This window comes from Xylocopa sonorina, chromosome 3, assembly GCF_050948175.1.
Source record: "Xylocopa sonorina isolate GNS202 chromosome 3, iyXylSono1_principal, whole genome shotgun sequence".
NCBI classification, from domain to species: Eukaryota; Metazoa; Arthropoda; class Insecta; order Hymenoptera; family Apidae; genus Xylocopa; species Xylocopa sonorina.
Genome location: NC_135195.1, coordinates 7,690,556 through 7,705,769, shown reverse-complemented (window position 1 = coordinate 7,705,769; position 15,214 = coordinate 7,690,556). Strand labels below are relative to the sequence as shown.

The following is a 15,214-nucleotide window of genomic DNA, read 5'->3' as shown; positions in this document are numbered from 1 at the left end:
GAATGCGCGAATCGATACGCGTTGGTAAACAGAATGGTAAAGTTACTCGTAGAAGAGATCGTTACTTGCGAGTGTCTTTGTGGGAACAGGTTTTTAAGTAGCCGCGGAGACCGATTGATAGTTCCTTTTATAATGAGATAGTGTAAACGTGTTGAGATTTGTGTAGAAGTGTCCGTGAGAGGGGGATTAGTCGTCTCTAAATATGCAAATGGTGGACATTTGTCAGCAGAGTCGTAGGTGTCCGCGCGTTAATCCGTCCTCGGTTCTTCCTGTTTCGCGATGGACGTCGATACTCCGTTATTTCGCGGCGCGTTCCGCTAAAATCCGAAGGAATCCGGACGGTCGATAGCGCAGCACGTATCTAACGCGTATATATTTCAATGGTAATTTAGAATCGACGCGCTTCGAGATATAGCCGAAGCCGAGGCGAGAGCACGGATAAACCGTGCGGAGTCGAAATCCTTGGACGAGGCGGGCTCGTCCTTGCGGGCTCGCGAATTACGCGGACTCGCGGGTATGGAAATTAGCTCAATCGCGCGGGGCTGGCTCGGATTTCATAAAAATCCAACAAGGCTCGCGGCTCGCGTCCCGTGCCTCTTTTTGCCCCGCCGCTTTCCATTCGACGTCCTTTTTTCCCCGCGGTTTTTGTCACTTTACGGTGGCCGTCGCATTCCATTCGCGATTTTATTCCGGCGAGACAGAATTATGGCCAGAAATATTACTTTCAGCCGCTGAAAGCTGTGAGAGGGAAGATTTCGTAAAATCAAAAGCGAGCAAGGCAATATACCACTGATAATGCCAATTGTTAGGGAATTTAATTTATTCGAAATTCAATTCCATCCTTATCGGAAGGGTGTAACGCGAAAATATTTAAATCGTAATCACGATTTCACGGACACAACACAGCTGGAAAATAGTTTTCGTTTCTCCTTCGTGTACTTAGCTCCTCGTGCATGCAATTAAATCGCGGAACATTTTCTTTCATCCGTTTCGCTCGTTTTTCGTCAGCGCCTCTTCCGTGTACCATGAATGCGATACTGAATATTCAACGGGGAATCTTTATTCAAATTCAAATCCTCGGTTTTATTTTGTAATCCGTGTTACCTTAGACATTTCGTAACAAGTACATTTAATCAAGCCGGCAACTTAACGTTCCAGTCTTAAGGTCAATTCTATCAAAGATTGGTTACTTTCTCACTATTTTACCATTATTTCCATCGTCCATCGACACCTAATTAATACCACGAAGATGTGGCGCATCGAACAAACTTGTTCGCAACTACAATTTTCATATCTCCGTACAATTAATACGGCAAAACGATTCATTCGAACGTCGTGCATTCTCTAAAACTGAAACGCTCCTGCGCGCTTATCTCTTCATACGCGAAAAGAGTTTCCCGCACCCCCGTGTAATTTACCGGCCATTAAAATATTCCCATGCCACTTTTCGTCGTCATTAAGCCGGCATTCACGTGGTCGGCCACGGTGCCTAATTGTCGAACGCCAATAGCCGCGGCGCTGCGCTTACAAGCATAAATGAACGGTCAACCTGTCGCGGACGAAATTATTCTCCAATTGGCATCGATACCGGGCAATTATCAACGTTCGCGCACCGCTCGATCGAGCATGCACGCGGACGCGCGCTGCTGGAACCGTGCAATTACTGTATCGCGCGGCGAGCGCGGCTAAAAACCGAATATATCGACAGCTTCCGGCTTTCTTTTCGCACGGTGTCGCGTATTTCTTCGAGTGTCCACGGCGATAATGCGTTTCCCGATTTTTCGCTGGACGAACGCCGAGCGAAATGGTCTTCTCGCCACCCCCTTCGCCGCGGTTCTCACCCCTTTCTACTCCCGTCCGCTTTTACGCTTCTGGTTCGCGCTCGTTCTTTCACCGCCTCTCCCTGAATTTTCCACCAGGCTGGCAAGTCTCGGCTGGACCATCGCGAGGCTAGGCGAAATTGAATTTAGCGCGCTGCTGGTGAGATGGAATTCAATTATTAGTAATACAGTCGGAGTCGCGATTGAAAAAGAACGATGGAGCTCGGTGAAGGAGAGGAAAATGACGCGGGAGAGGGTTGAAGAGGACCGAGCGAGGGATGAAATAATAGGTGAACCGACGAAAATTCGCCATGCTAAATTAATCGCGTACCTAATTAACCGGTTTCCATCTAATTAAGTCCTTAATCTAATAGATCATTTCTACCGACAGAAATTGTTCCGACAATTATTGGTCGTCCATATAGAATTGGTTTCTTAGATATTTTAAACTGGGGTTGATTCAACCCTTTCATGTATCGAATAGTTTACGAAAGCGAGTGAGTAAACTTTGTTCCTTGCTTTGCATCAATTTCACGAGAATTGCGAAAGTATGGTTTCGAAGGAACGCATAGATGGAATTTCAGGGAAGGTGTGCGTTGTAAACGGAAGGGAAGGGCGCTCAGAAGCACGAGGAACGATTTAATCGGACGTGGAGAGAAGTTGATAATTAACGAGTCCCTACGGTGCGTCGACAATGCTTAACGTTGGAAACAAAAGCGCTGCCAGTGTGTGCTTAGCTGTTCCTGATCTTTCCACGTTAAATGAACTTCCGGGTGGCTTGTTCGCGTTCGCGCGAGCCGTCGTCTACCACTTTCCAAGCACCGTTAGAGCGCAAACAGCTGCGGTCAATTTTCTTATCGATTCCACGAAAGGGGAACGATATCCTCTGAAGAGACTGAACGTTTTTCACTTTCCGCGGAACGACAAGGGAGAGGACGATTTTAAATCGATAGAGCCGCGCGGATATTTTTTCACAACGAACGTTCGTCCCTCGCGTTGATCGATCAGACGATTAGCCAATTGAATCTCGATGGGCGCGATTCGAAGCGATCCATTCGATTACGCTCGATGCCACGTTCCTCCGATCGCCAGCAAAGGAGAAAAAAAAAAAAATAACGAAACGACTCGCGTTCAACATGCGATTCAACTAATAGCACCACCTCGAGCCTACCTCAACTGGTCCGCGTTGTTTACAACACGATCCCCAGACCAGTATCCCTATAACAGCGTCCCAAAAAAGAAGCAAGGGAAAAATAAAAAGAATATAACCACTCGGTCCCCCAAACGAAAAAGAAGAAACGAAAAAGAGAAAGAGGAGCTCGACTGACCGACTCCTACCTGCCACAAGACCCAGGCACCAACAGCCAACAATGCGGCTCGACCGTGTGGTATTATTATAATAAATGGTTACGTGTTGCTTGTCTGTTGCAGAAAAATTGCTGAACAGCGAGGGCCGCGAGCTGCGACGGGCTCTCTTCTCCCTCAAGCAGATCTTTCAGGTGAGTTTACAATTCGCGATACCTGCGGGAACGCGCCGCGACGTCGGACGAAGTCGGACGATTAGGGTGGGACGAAGAGGCCGCTAGGAAGGGCATCGCGGACAGACGTAGGACGAGGAAACTCTGGGCTAGGAAAGGAGAGCGAAGGGAGCGACATTGGGGAGAAAGGGACGCGAATAAGAAGGGATAAGCAGACGGGGGAGCTATTTCTGCGCGAAGCTACTCCGCTCGACGAGTAAATATTTGCATGGCGGTACGAGCGAGTACATTTTCCTCGTCTACCTTCGTTGTATCCTCTGCTGTAGCTTCTGTTTCTTTTCCATCCGCGTGTCTCGATAACCGCGGCCCTTTGTCTCGCGGAGGCTCGTTATTTCTTGGCGCGCGACCCGTGCACCCTGCATCGCAATGCCCTCGCGCGTAACGCGAAGCGATCAGGGAGAAAGCGCGCGAGCACGTTTCCGGTTCACGTTAGCCTGGTATCGCGTGGAAATCGTGTCGAGCGAATCGATCCCACAGTTTTCGAGGGCTCGTAAGAGTTAACTCGGATTAACGTTAATTTCGTGTTGAGTTCCATATGCAAAGTGTCAGAGGGGATTTCAACGCGTTCTTTCGAACCGCGTTTCATTCGAAAACTGTCGCATATCGAGCAGTTAGTATTATTACGCGTGAAAGTTACCGGTACCGGAAAGGACGAGACCGCGGCCTCGCTGTTTTTTCCGTAGGCGAAAAATATTTGCGATCGTCGGTGAGTCGAACGCGAGCCGATTCGACGGGAATTTCGCTGAGCACGTTTTAATTGCCGCGCGCGCGCCGGGAAAATGCGATTTGGTGCCGTTTAATTAGAGAGAACCTCGTGCCGATGATTTATCGAGTTTTCGTTCGGATGTACGGAACGGCTCCCGTAACTGGTAATGCGTAGAGTAAATTGATGGATCTGTGCTAAAGGGTGAAATGAAAGGGTAGAATGAATTTAGTCGAGGGAATTAAATTCGAGCGATTGCCAGTTCCGTTTGTTCGATACGTCGAAGATTTATCGGGTTAACAGACGCTTCTGTAAAATAATTTACGTTCGTCCTTCTGTTACGTGTATATTCCCTGAATTATTAACCCCTTCGCCGTGACATGGAATAGAAAACAAATTTGTCTCTCGACGTTGATGATTTAAAATGACCGAACGGCTTGATCTTGTAAAGTAAATTCAACCCAGAGTTTGTTCATTCCGTGAACGTGGACCGTTTCAACTTTCGCGACGGTACCACCTCCGTTTCCGGAAGCGAGGCGAGCGAACTGGACGCTGCCGGAGCGTGTTTATTCCGGTCGGAGCTTTCTTAACTCTGTTCACCGTAATTAAATCTCGCAATTAGCCGAACAGACGTGAAATTTTTCTTCGCGGTTGCGAGCGGGAGGGCCATCCGTTAAAAGAAATCCCATTACACCGGAAGCTATCGTTCCTTCCTTGCAAATGATGGATGAGTTTATCCTTGAATTATGTTAGACCCGTGATGAATGGAGCGGCTGTCACACTTCCAGACGGCCGATATAATAACGTCATCAGAAGTTATCATCGTTCTATTTCGTGCCGATTACGCGGTCTAATTTCACCACGATTTTTCATTCGTACCGTTTCATTAATTCACGTCCACGTCGCGCGATATACGTTAACGCGATCGATTGATTTATTGACAATCCGGTTTATTTACGTCAATAATATTATATTCCATTAGAGCAATCACATCGGGGAGAGGTATTATGACAATGGTAACCGATATTATGCGTGCGATAGACTCGAAAATTTATGATTTGAATTATTGAGAAGATTATTATACCGAGATTGAATCGTAAATGTACTAATGGTCGAAAGCAAACTATATCGCGCACAGTGATTGACGGTTACACAGTAAATTTTAAACGCGTGTTCATTCCGCTGACGCGAAACGCGGAACAGAATCTGCGTGGAACATCCGATTCGAACCGGAACCTAACAACCCCTTCCTCGCGCGAGGTTTTACCAAACGCCCACCCTCGAAGGCGAACGCTTTAATTGGACAATAGAATCGCCAGCATCGCGAGGATAAATCGTTGCGACCAAAAGCTAGATAAGCCAGAACCGGAGGCGCCTAAAAACAATGCTCGAACTCATCCTCCGGGACGGTGTATCTTATCGTTCCAATTATCAGGCGGGCTAGCTACGAAATTAATTACAACGCTCTCCGTCCACTTTCGTTGGCTGTTCCATACCGTCGAACGAGATCGCCGCGGTAACGTTCAACTTCGTTTCTTAATCTCGGCTAATCGGATCCGCGGGTTCGCAGGGACGCGAACTTGCGAACGGAGGCCCGAAACGCGGCGAAATCGCGGGACCAGGCTCGGTCTGCGAGCGAGTTTAATCAAACTTCCCAGATTTTCCATTATGTCCGCGAGTTCCCGCCTGAAGCGGCATAACTAATTCCATTTACCTCTTCCGATCTGCCGCTGGGCTGGCTGGGATACGCGAGGGTTCCTCTGCCATTCCAGGGCTTTGTTTTCGCATCGTTACTTACGTTTGATCTTCCTGCTGAACCTTTCCTTTACAGTGGATATATTGTTATTCTATTGTACATTATAGTACTTGTTCGCTCGAACGCTGCAAAAAATTGTCTCATCGAGGTAAACGTTTTCAATTTTCGTACAGTCGAAGGTCCGCGGTCTCGTCCTTATTAATGGTTTGCCAAGATCTTCGTGCGAAGTAAATTCTACGAGCGAAGAATAGACGAGAGCTTTTTCGCAGTCGCGCAGGGAGAACAGCGCGGATATTTGATCAAACGAGTATATTGTAAAATTATATAACATCTTACGCAGCGTATGCAAATTGAGATAGGGGGTGGAAAATAGGAACGCGGAGGAATGAAGAGAAGCTCGCGGTAATTGGATACGGGGCGTTCGTGAGAGACGAAAAAATTCATGTTTCCGTTCGTTTCCGTCAAGGGTAATGTAACATCCGCGTCTATCAAAAGCGCGAGGTCCTCGTTTCCTTAATTATCGTGGGTGGGATTTCGTTGCGAAATTTCTGAAACCAGTACTTCGACCGTAATTAAATTATTACTCGTTGCGATCCGTTGATTCGAGAACGAATCGTTCGATGAAAAGCGTGTCGTCGGTTTATTTACGAAGCGCAGCTCATGTTCGCATAAATAAAGCCATTTGGTCTCGCGACGGGAGCGTCTAACGTCGCGTCGTTTCTTATCCACCGTGTATCGTAATCGAGCCGCGGACCGTTTTAGCATTTCAAATTTCGAAACGGCAGGGGTCCATAAATTTGGAGGCGCCGAACCGTCGATTAGGCGTTTCGTACCACGTTGAATAAATTAGGCGTAAGCGATGATCCCGCGTGTAACGGGCGTCGATCCCTGCGCGCGATGTTATTTACCATAAACTTTGGTTTCGCAGGAGGACAAGGACCTGGTGCACGAGTTCGTGCAAAATGACGGGCTCGCCTGCCTCATCAAGGTTGGCAGCGAGGCCGACCAAAATTACCAAAATTACATACTACGAGGTGAGTATACCGACGATTTATCGATAGGCCATGGATTGGGTTTCGTGGTGCAGCGTTGCTTAGGCTTTTAACACCGTCCAGATGTTGCCGTCGTGGTTACACTCTCTCGAATCGAGTGCAGTCAGAAATATTCACCAGCGTGACACGACTGATTTCTTGCAAATCAGTGAATGGTCGTTAAAGCTATTATAGTTTTGCGCTGTTGGGGATGATAAATAAATTTTACAGCTTACCACACGAGTCGTTATCGAATAAATCGCTCAGCTATTTCGGTTACATAGTTATATCATCGGAAAGTATCTGCGAAGGAGTGAGTTATGGAACAGATTAATAACTCAGGTTATTACTTTATAACGCGATATCCGCAATTTCGAATCTCCGATCATAAATTTCCCTTATGTAAATACATACATGCACACTGTCTCCATTCAGATATTCGCAGATATCTCTAATTAAAAGTTCGCAGTAATCCTAAGTGTAGAATTCAGGATTTTCTTGTAGAAAGACGTAAGAATTTTCTCAACGAATTGGACGTTTCAATTAATTTAATATGTCACGAAGTATATGTAACGATTGCTGCGCTAACCAGAACCTGTTTTCGCTAACCCAGAAACGAACGAAAAGTCACGATGCTCGATAGAGAACGACAAGCAGTCGTTCTTCCCGACGATGGACGCTTCGATCAGCGGCGATCTGATGCTGTTTACGAAAGGGGGCTGCTCGCGGGCCCAGTAGCGAAACCGCGACGCGTAGCAGATTATGAATGCACCCTTTGATCGCGTTTCGAGTGGCAGACCGGTTGGAGTGGTTCGTAAACCTTCCGCTCAGCCGTGAAACGCCGCGAGAAGACCAATTCGACGTTCGCGTCGACCCACTTGTCCCGTCCTCGCTCTTTTCCCGGCTTCGATAACGAACCTCGCCTCTTCGATCCACGCGGGGGCCTGGAGTGCATTGTATACCAAACGAGCCCTCCGGGACCACTCGGCGGACCTTCCGCAGCCGAATCCGCAACTCTCTCAGCTGTGCTCGCGAACGTCGCTCGACGGATGATTCTTCTCGTTTTCTGTAAGCTGTTTCCTTTTTAAAGGAGAAACCAGTGGCTGTGGTCCGATGTAACGATCGAGACGGTCCTCGATCGTGTTCGTGTGATCGTAACGGGGGTGGAAAGTAAAGGTGAGCGGATCTGATTTTGGAAAGTGGTGGAAAGCAGTGAGTGGTGGAAAGGATTGTTTGTCGTGGACCAGTTTGACGTTCATGGCAAGGATGTGAGGTTCCATTGATCTCTGTGATGGAGCCTTTTGTTTTCTGTAGTTACGATATAGATAATGAAAATCGTAGGGATTAGGAAATGTCCAAAAATGATTGAGTTGTTGAAGAGTATTAATCTACACGATCTTCTATGTATAATGTTAATATTGCTGGAAATTTATCGGCGGAAACTTGACGTATCGCTCGTTTAGAATCGATTAACCTTCGCCTCGACCTTAAACCCGACTTCCTACCCCCAGAAAGGGGTTGAACTCGCGCTCACGGTGATCCTTGTACGGCTGTTTCCAAGGAGAAGGAAGGAATACGGTTGTGGAGCAGAGAGAAGGTAACTCACCGGTTGTCCAACCCTAGGCTATTAAGATTAACGGAATATCGAGCAACCGAGGGTCCTCGATAAAGAGCGAGAGTGCTCAGATAACGTAATTCATAAAACAATTTGGCAGTTGAGTTTATCTCGAGCGTAAATCAGACCCAGTTTCGCGTGGTGTCGCGTTTCGAAAGGGTTACGCTCTGCTGGGTAATGTTAACCGTCTAATCGAGGGAAGAGACTCGACGGGCTGTTCCTTATCTCTGGGTAAACAGGAAATTTATTACGAACCGCTTCGAACGAGCATCCAACCCTCTGATCCGCGTTGCCCGCGGAACGCGTGCACCGGGTCGACGTTTTAGCGTGTCAGACTCGGTTGATTACAGCGACGGTTCGCCACGCTATTGGCTCATTAAAGTGCCGACGCTCCGACAATTTCGGTTCCCTAGGAACGTTCGAATCCTATCTTCGATAAGACGTTCGCGTAATACGAGCGATACGGATCACGAGCTCTCGTCGCCCCATGGAACGGGACTACACTTCGTCTGTATCGTACACTCCTGTTTCGGGATATCAGGTGATTCGCTCAGCCGTAACGTACGCTTAAAATATGTCCCGCTAACTGGTATGGATTTGCACACTCATTTCTATAACTATTTCCGAGGTTGCCAGTAAAGTTTGTATAACCGTGAAAATTTGGAACATTCGCGAATCTCTGCTTCTCCACGGGTTTAACAATACGTTTCTACCGTCGTTTACATTTATTTGCGCGTTTTCCAAAGAATTCCACGGTCGAAGGCCAGAACGCTTTCAGCCAACAGCCCACCTCTCTGTCACCGATGCATTTAGTCGGACGACAAACGTTCCGTCGAGTATTTTTAGAGAGCCAAACGAGACGTCGAACTTTACAACAATTACACGCACTTAAGCGAGTCGTTGTCGGTAATTAGAGTCCCGTCGCGAGGTCAAAGGGCGTCCGATCGATAACGAATCAACGCGATTTCTGAGCGAACAAGCGAGGTCTCGCAGAACCTGGCGACGATCGCCGACGACACTCGAACGATCCTCGACATTTCCGTTCTCTTGAATCGAGAAGCGTGCCGACACGAGTGCCTGCACTTGCTTTTACGGGGTCGAGGCTGTCGTCTCGCGGAGGGGCGCAAAAATCGCGAGACAGTACGATCCTCGAGATGAAACGGCGCGAAACACCTGTTCGATCCGGTTGGGAACGCTTCTGTCGACTCTTGTACCATTAACCACGGTATCGCGGAGGAGGCAGCTTGCCAATCTGCGAGCATCGCTTTTGCGACGAACTTGACACCAAAACTAACGACCCGCGAAAAACGCGGCTCGTTCTTCGGTTATGTCACCCGAGCGAGCTTTGCCAGGAACGCTACGATCTTCGAGGAAATGGTACATTCTAGAAAATCTTGGAATGACACAGACCGAACTAGAGGGTGAAAAACATCGATATTTGGATAAATTAATTTTTAGAAGTGGATAGCGAAATTTTATTTGGCGTTGTTTTAATTATTTTAGCTTTCTTCTAGAAATGGCTGTTACATTATACGTTAGAAAGCGACGAACCAGCGAGAGAGGGATCTTGTAGACGCAGAGTCGTAAGATACGATCCTTCGTTATTGGTAAATAGGAGACCTCGGATAACTGACTCAGACCCTCGTTAATCGAGACCCGGATAACTGAGACCCTTGATAAATGAGATTTTGAGCGATCGAGATCACGAATAATCGTGTTCTGGTTAATCGAGGCTCCATTCTAAAGTAGAATTTATTTAGTTGAGAAGTCAAGGTTGTTATTAGCGTAGCGTTCTTTAGGGAAATAGAAATTTTTGTTATACCGACTCTTTGCTTCTTTCTTCACATTGTCAAAACAACACGTCAAGTTCCATCAATTCAGTACATTAATTAAATATCCATTGTTCGTAATTTCCAGTTGCAACTCGTCGAAAGTACTGCCGTACGATGCTTGAAAATACAGAATTTCGTTACGATCGTAGGTTCGAATGATAGCTGGACGTTTTCGAGACCAGCGGAAACGCGTAAATCAAAAGACATGCTTTGTATTCTCGCCGTATAAAATAAAGCGAAAATAGGAATTCCCGGGATCGATCGGCACGTTGAACGTAAAATCCCGCAGCTCTACGTGATATTTGCATATCTCCGTTGCGCGCGGTGTACGTGTTATCGATTATTTCAATACGAAGCAAGCTGCCATCTGATTTTCAGAAAATTAAGATTTCAGAGCTACACGGTTCTAAGTGTTCCGTTTAAGTTTTTGTTGCGCTGCTAATTTAATGACACCCACCAGATTAATAAAGAATTCCACCGGGGGTTAGAAAATTAGCAGTTACTTTAGCGAGCAATTCGCTCGAGTAATTGCTACCTTGCATACCCGTTACATTTTTTAATTTTACAACGTCGCGTATCTATTATAATTTGTTCCCGTTAGCATCGCAAGGGCTCATTTCTATTCAAATTAAAAACTAATCTGCGTAAGAAACGTGCCCCCCAAAAATTAACCCCCAAGGGTAGCTAAACTTTATTAATACACGCTTTAAAATAATTCTCGCGGTAAAAACCGTCTACTAAATTGGGCGATATTAAACACGTTTTACGCAGCCGTATTATTTTACTCATAAATTCGCCTCTGTACATTTCTATCCACGTGATATATACTCTCTTCTGTTTCGTACTCTCAGCTGGTCATTGCGCGTTCTTTTAGCCTCGTCGCAGTCTAATAAATTCCACCGCTAAGCGAGTGCAATTTCAGACATAGTAACTTAATATGTACACGGACATCGTCTGTGACGTAAGTACAGTACCATGTCGCTTAGTGTATTCATTAGTTTCTGTAAACGCGTTTCCAATTTTCCGTACAGCTCAACTTTCAGAGTCACGTGAAAATGAAACGTAGCATCCAGAAATTGGACAGAAATATTCTGAAAAGCTGACAGACAGCAAGGGTAGTTACGGTTCGCCTCTTGCGATAGGCCAATCGATAAACGCGGATTTTCTACTGGAAAGATCGTTCTCCCCTTTGCTATTTCCTCCGTGGCGCTCGTTACGCGTTCGTCTAGCCTTATCGCAATCTAATAAATTCCGTCGCTAAGCGGAATTTCAGTCAAAGCAACTTAATATGTATACGGGCTCGCATCCTCCGCTTGTTATGCTTCATTATTTTATGTAAATCTCGGGATGGAGGCCCGTTTTAATGCCGGGAAAACAAGTTTTCTCTCCGGCTCGAGCCGAGCATACCGAACGCCGCGCACGGTGTGCACATAACGCGTAAACATTCACCTACTTCCCCGGGCGAGGGAACAGATTTTATCGATCCCACTGTCTGATTCGAGAAAAGAAGAGATTCACGCATCCGCGACAAGAGAAACCGAGTTTCCACCTATTTTTCCTTCCTTTTCCCCCCTCTCCTCCCTCTTCCGTTACTCCAGCTTTTTCCTGCTCATTTTTTCACCTCTCTCGCTTTCCTCCTTCGTTTTACTCCGTTTCTGTCGTCGACGAGAGGGGGCGGAAAAAGAAAGGCTAACACGAGGGTGCTCTCCGCGTAACGTCGCGAGGCTGTCGGTAGATTTCTCGCGCGGAAAATTATGGCTGCTGCTCGGACGTGCCTGGCGAAATTTTCTATTATACACACGCACACACACACACTCGAGCATCTCCAGCTCTTCCGCAGCAGGGGTTAAATAATTAAATCGTCATCGATGGAGGGGCGGGAATTAACGTCGTTCACCCTGAAATCCACGTCGGATGTAAACGCGCGATGTCGCGCGTGTGATCGGCAGAAAAATCGGGGGACACGCTTGCTCGTCGATCGGCGATTACAGTATCGCGAGCCGTACCGATAGTCGGACGATTACACGCGCGATCTACGCCCCCGTGCACGCTTCTAATTAGATTTCGCGGCGTAACTTATGGCCGGTGTAATGATAACGGGCCGGCTAATGCCCGCAACCATGCCGCGCTTAAATCGCTTTACAATTATTGTCATTACCGGGGGTGATTGTGCCGATGAAGCGGCGTTACGATTCCGACGTCGATGCTTGAAACGTGACGTGCACCACGTCACAGTGTTTCTCAAACTCCGTGAACCTGGCTACGCGATTATTCTGTCATCCCCTACGAACCGCGCTAATTTCAAATGGAACGTTCCCACGGAAATCGTTTTTGAATGGCCAGTAGTCGTTCGATGAACACAACGGAAAGTTGAAGTGGTTTTTTTTTTTTATTCTAGGAAACAAGGGTTAGAATGATTTGAGGCACACTGTGCACCGAATGACGTTCAATATAGTTACTCAGATATTCGACACGCCATGCATATAAATGCTCATTACCACTCGAGCCACCGCCTTTTTATTCATTAACGATGCTCGTCGGCCCGGCCGCGTTAACTCCGCGCCATTTTTCCATCGCATGCAAACGATATTCAGACGAATTGGATTAAAAGCGGCGACATAAATCCGGGCAACGGGAAGACAGTCGGGAGAAATAACGCGGCACCATGCAAATGGCTAAATTTACGCGCGGTCGTGTTGTTACGTTAAATCACCGCCGTTTTACAGCCGGGAGCGGCGGGTGTTGAACGCGTAATGTCGTGTAACGTTTATTATTAGCATAATTACCACATTAGCGTGCTGCTTTTTTTTTCTCTTTTCATTGATAACGGCTACAGTAAATCGCGACCCTAAACAGGACCGCGCTCGTGGATAACCGCGATCGCTCGGATTGTCGCGTGCAGTCTATCGTCGAAGAAAAGAAGCGAAAAAGGAAACGAGACTAAACAACGAAGAATAAGACTTTTCGTTATTTTCGTAATAGCAAACAATGTACAGATGATATCTTTTATTTCTTCTCTTTTTTCTTTTGGATCACGTGTACGAAACGTGAGACCGGAAGGCGGAACGAATTAAATTTTGCTAACGTGCCGTGTTTCTTATCGGTAGAATTTATGAGTGGCCACCCTGGTTCGTGATAAACTCCCCTCCGGGATTATGCGCGTTTTCTTCTTCCGCCTAGAACCGTGGAACGAGTTTCGATTTCGCAAATGGTATCGTAAACGTCGTTCGATTATTTATCCGCCGCGGGCACAATTAGCATCGGTCTCTGATCGGTGGAAACGAGATCGGCGCGATCTGGCAGAATTAACGACAGTTTCGAAGAAAGTTGTTACGTGAAACCGAGAGCCGAGCGAAAATCCTAGCACGCGTTGCACTCTTAGATTTATATCGACTTTAAATTGCCTGCTCTCTTTTTAACTCCGTTACTTTAACGCCGTCGCGGGCTTTTCCTACCCTGTTGCGTTCTAATTCACGTGAGGCATGGATTCGCAAGAGAAACAGCTGACTCGAAGGACATCGTTCGTTTCAGTAGCTAAAGAATCGTATCGATCGCGTGATCGTACATTATCGTCGATTAAACTAAACGAAGTTCTTTTTATCTTCGATCCCACTTAACCGAGCGTACTCGTTTTTTCTTTCCTTCCCTCCCGTGTGTTCTTTCTGACCGTCGAACATCGTGGCACTCGGTGCGAATCAAATAGCGGAGTCTGTGTGACAGTCGAGGCGAGAGACAGTGTCCGTGTGCGAAGAGTCGAGGAAGATTTATCGTTAGGCTCGGTACAGATGAGCGACTTCGTGAAAATTAAGAGGGCGAGGCAAGGTTCCGTCGTACCAGCCAGTTGGGGCCGCCAACACCGAGAATAGCCAATCTTGGAAGCGCTCGAAGATCGAGGATCGACCAAGAGGAAGGACGATCGTATCGAGGACCCTCTATGATGTCAGCCATTTTACAGATCGTGCGTGAGCGTGTGCGAGTTTTGAGAGCGTGTGAGTACAGTCTACTTCGCACACTCGTATATCTCCTCGTCTCCCTTTTTCTGGTGTTTAAGGGATCGAGCTTGGTTGTATTTCGAAAAGCGTATCCGATTCGAATGTACATTCGAAGTTTCTTCTCGTTGAAACTGTTCTGAACGTTTAAAGAGACACTGGCACATTGCAGATGACTTGCGACAATTATATCCTCTTGCGTAACAGTTTAAAGTGTCCACGTCGAACTTGAGAATGCGTAATACGGTTTTTACGACCATCGACGGCGTATTCACGGCAGCGGATGCATCGCGGTTTCTTTAGCCGAGAACGTGACCGGTTTAGCGCTACGTGTGCGCGATTGTCTTATGTAATTTTCTAATAGCGATAATAGCTTTCATTTCCTCAGGGGAGCATAAATTTGCATAAACATTTATAGCCCGCGATACAAGCCGCTTTAAAATAGATCCGCATTGCGTCCCCGTGGAGAAAAAAAATAATCGTTCGTTCGACATCGGATGCAAAGTCCTTCCCGTGTTGTCCGTCTAGTTTGCCGCGCGTCGCCCAGGCTTGACAAATGTGCATTGACGTTCGATTTCCGGATTTATTTGGGAAGAAAAGCAACTGCTCGCAGCGGGCGTAGGAACTTGGTCCGATGGCGTCGCACTAAACAGCAGCCAACCGGTGGTACGAACTTCCTGATGTTTAATTTAACAGCCGCCCGGCCGAAACTTTTGCCCGAACGAATTTCACGAGCTGCTTTTCATGCCATCCCCCCGCTCTGTTACAAAAGCGAACAAATCTAAATTTAATACTGTAGCGGACCATGAAAAACAGGGCGCAGGGGGTGGAGTATAAAACATACGGGTGGACAGATTGAAATTTCATCGCATTCCTCCGCATAAAAATGTACAATATCGTCTGAGAGAGGTACGCGTCGGAATATACGAA

General features: G+C 46.9%; 2 protein-coding genes across 5 annotated transcripts in view; one reads left to right on the top strand and one right to left on the bottom strand.

The window, feature by feature from the left end:
• LOC143422093 (RISC-loading complex subunit TARBP2) overlaps positions 1-15,214 on the bottom strand; it is a 373,185-nt gene that overhangs the window by 199,492 nt on the left and 158,479 nt on the right. The gene's annotated exons all lie outside the window — the stretch shown is intronic.
• Fhos (Formin homology 2 domain containing) overlaps positions 1-15,214 on the top strand; it is a 187,527-nt gene that overhangs the window by 129,906 nt on the left and 42,407 nt on the right. For all 4 annotated transcript variants that reach the window (XM_076892438.1, XM_076892440.1, XM_076892442.1 and 1 more), the window contains 2 exons: positions 3,252-3,319; positions 6,746-6,851. In XM_076892438.1, coding sequence (XP_076748553.1) covers positions 3,252-3,319; positions 6,746-6,851 — 174 coding nt within the window. The remainder of the gene's footprint in view (positions 1-3,251; positions 3,320-6,745; positions 6,852-15,214) is intronic.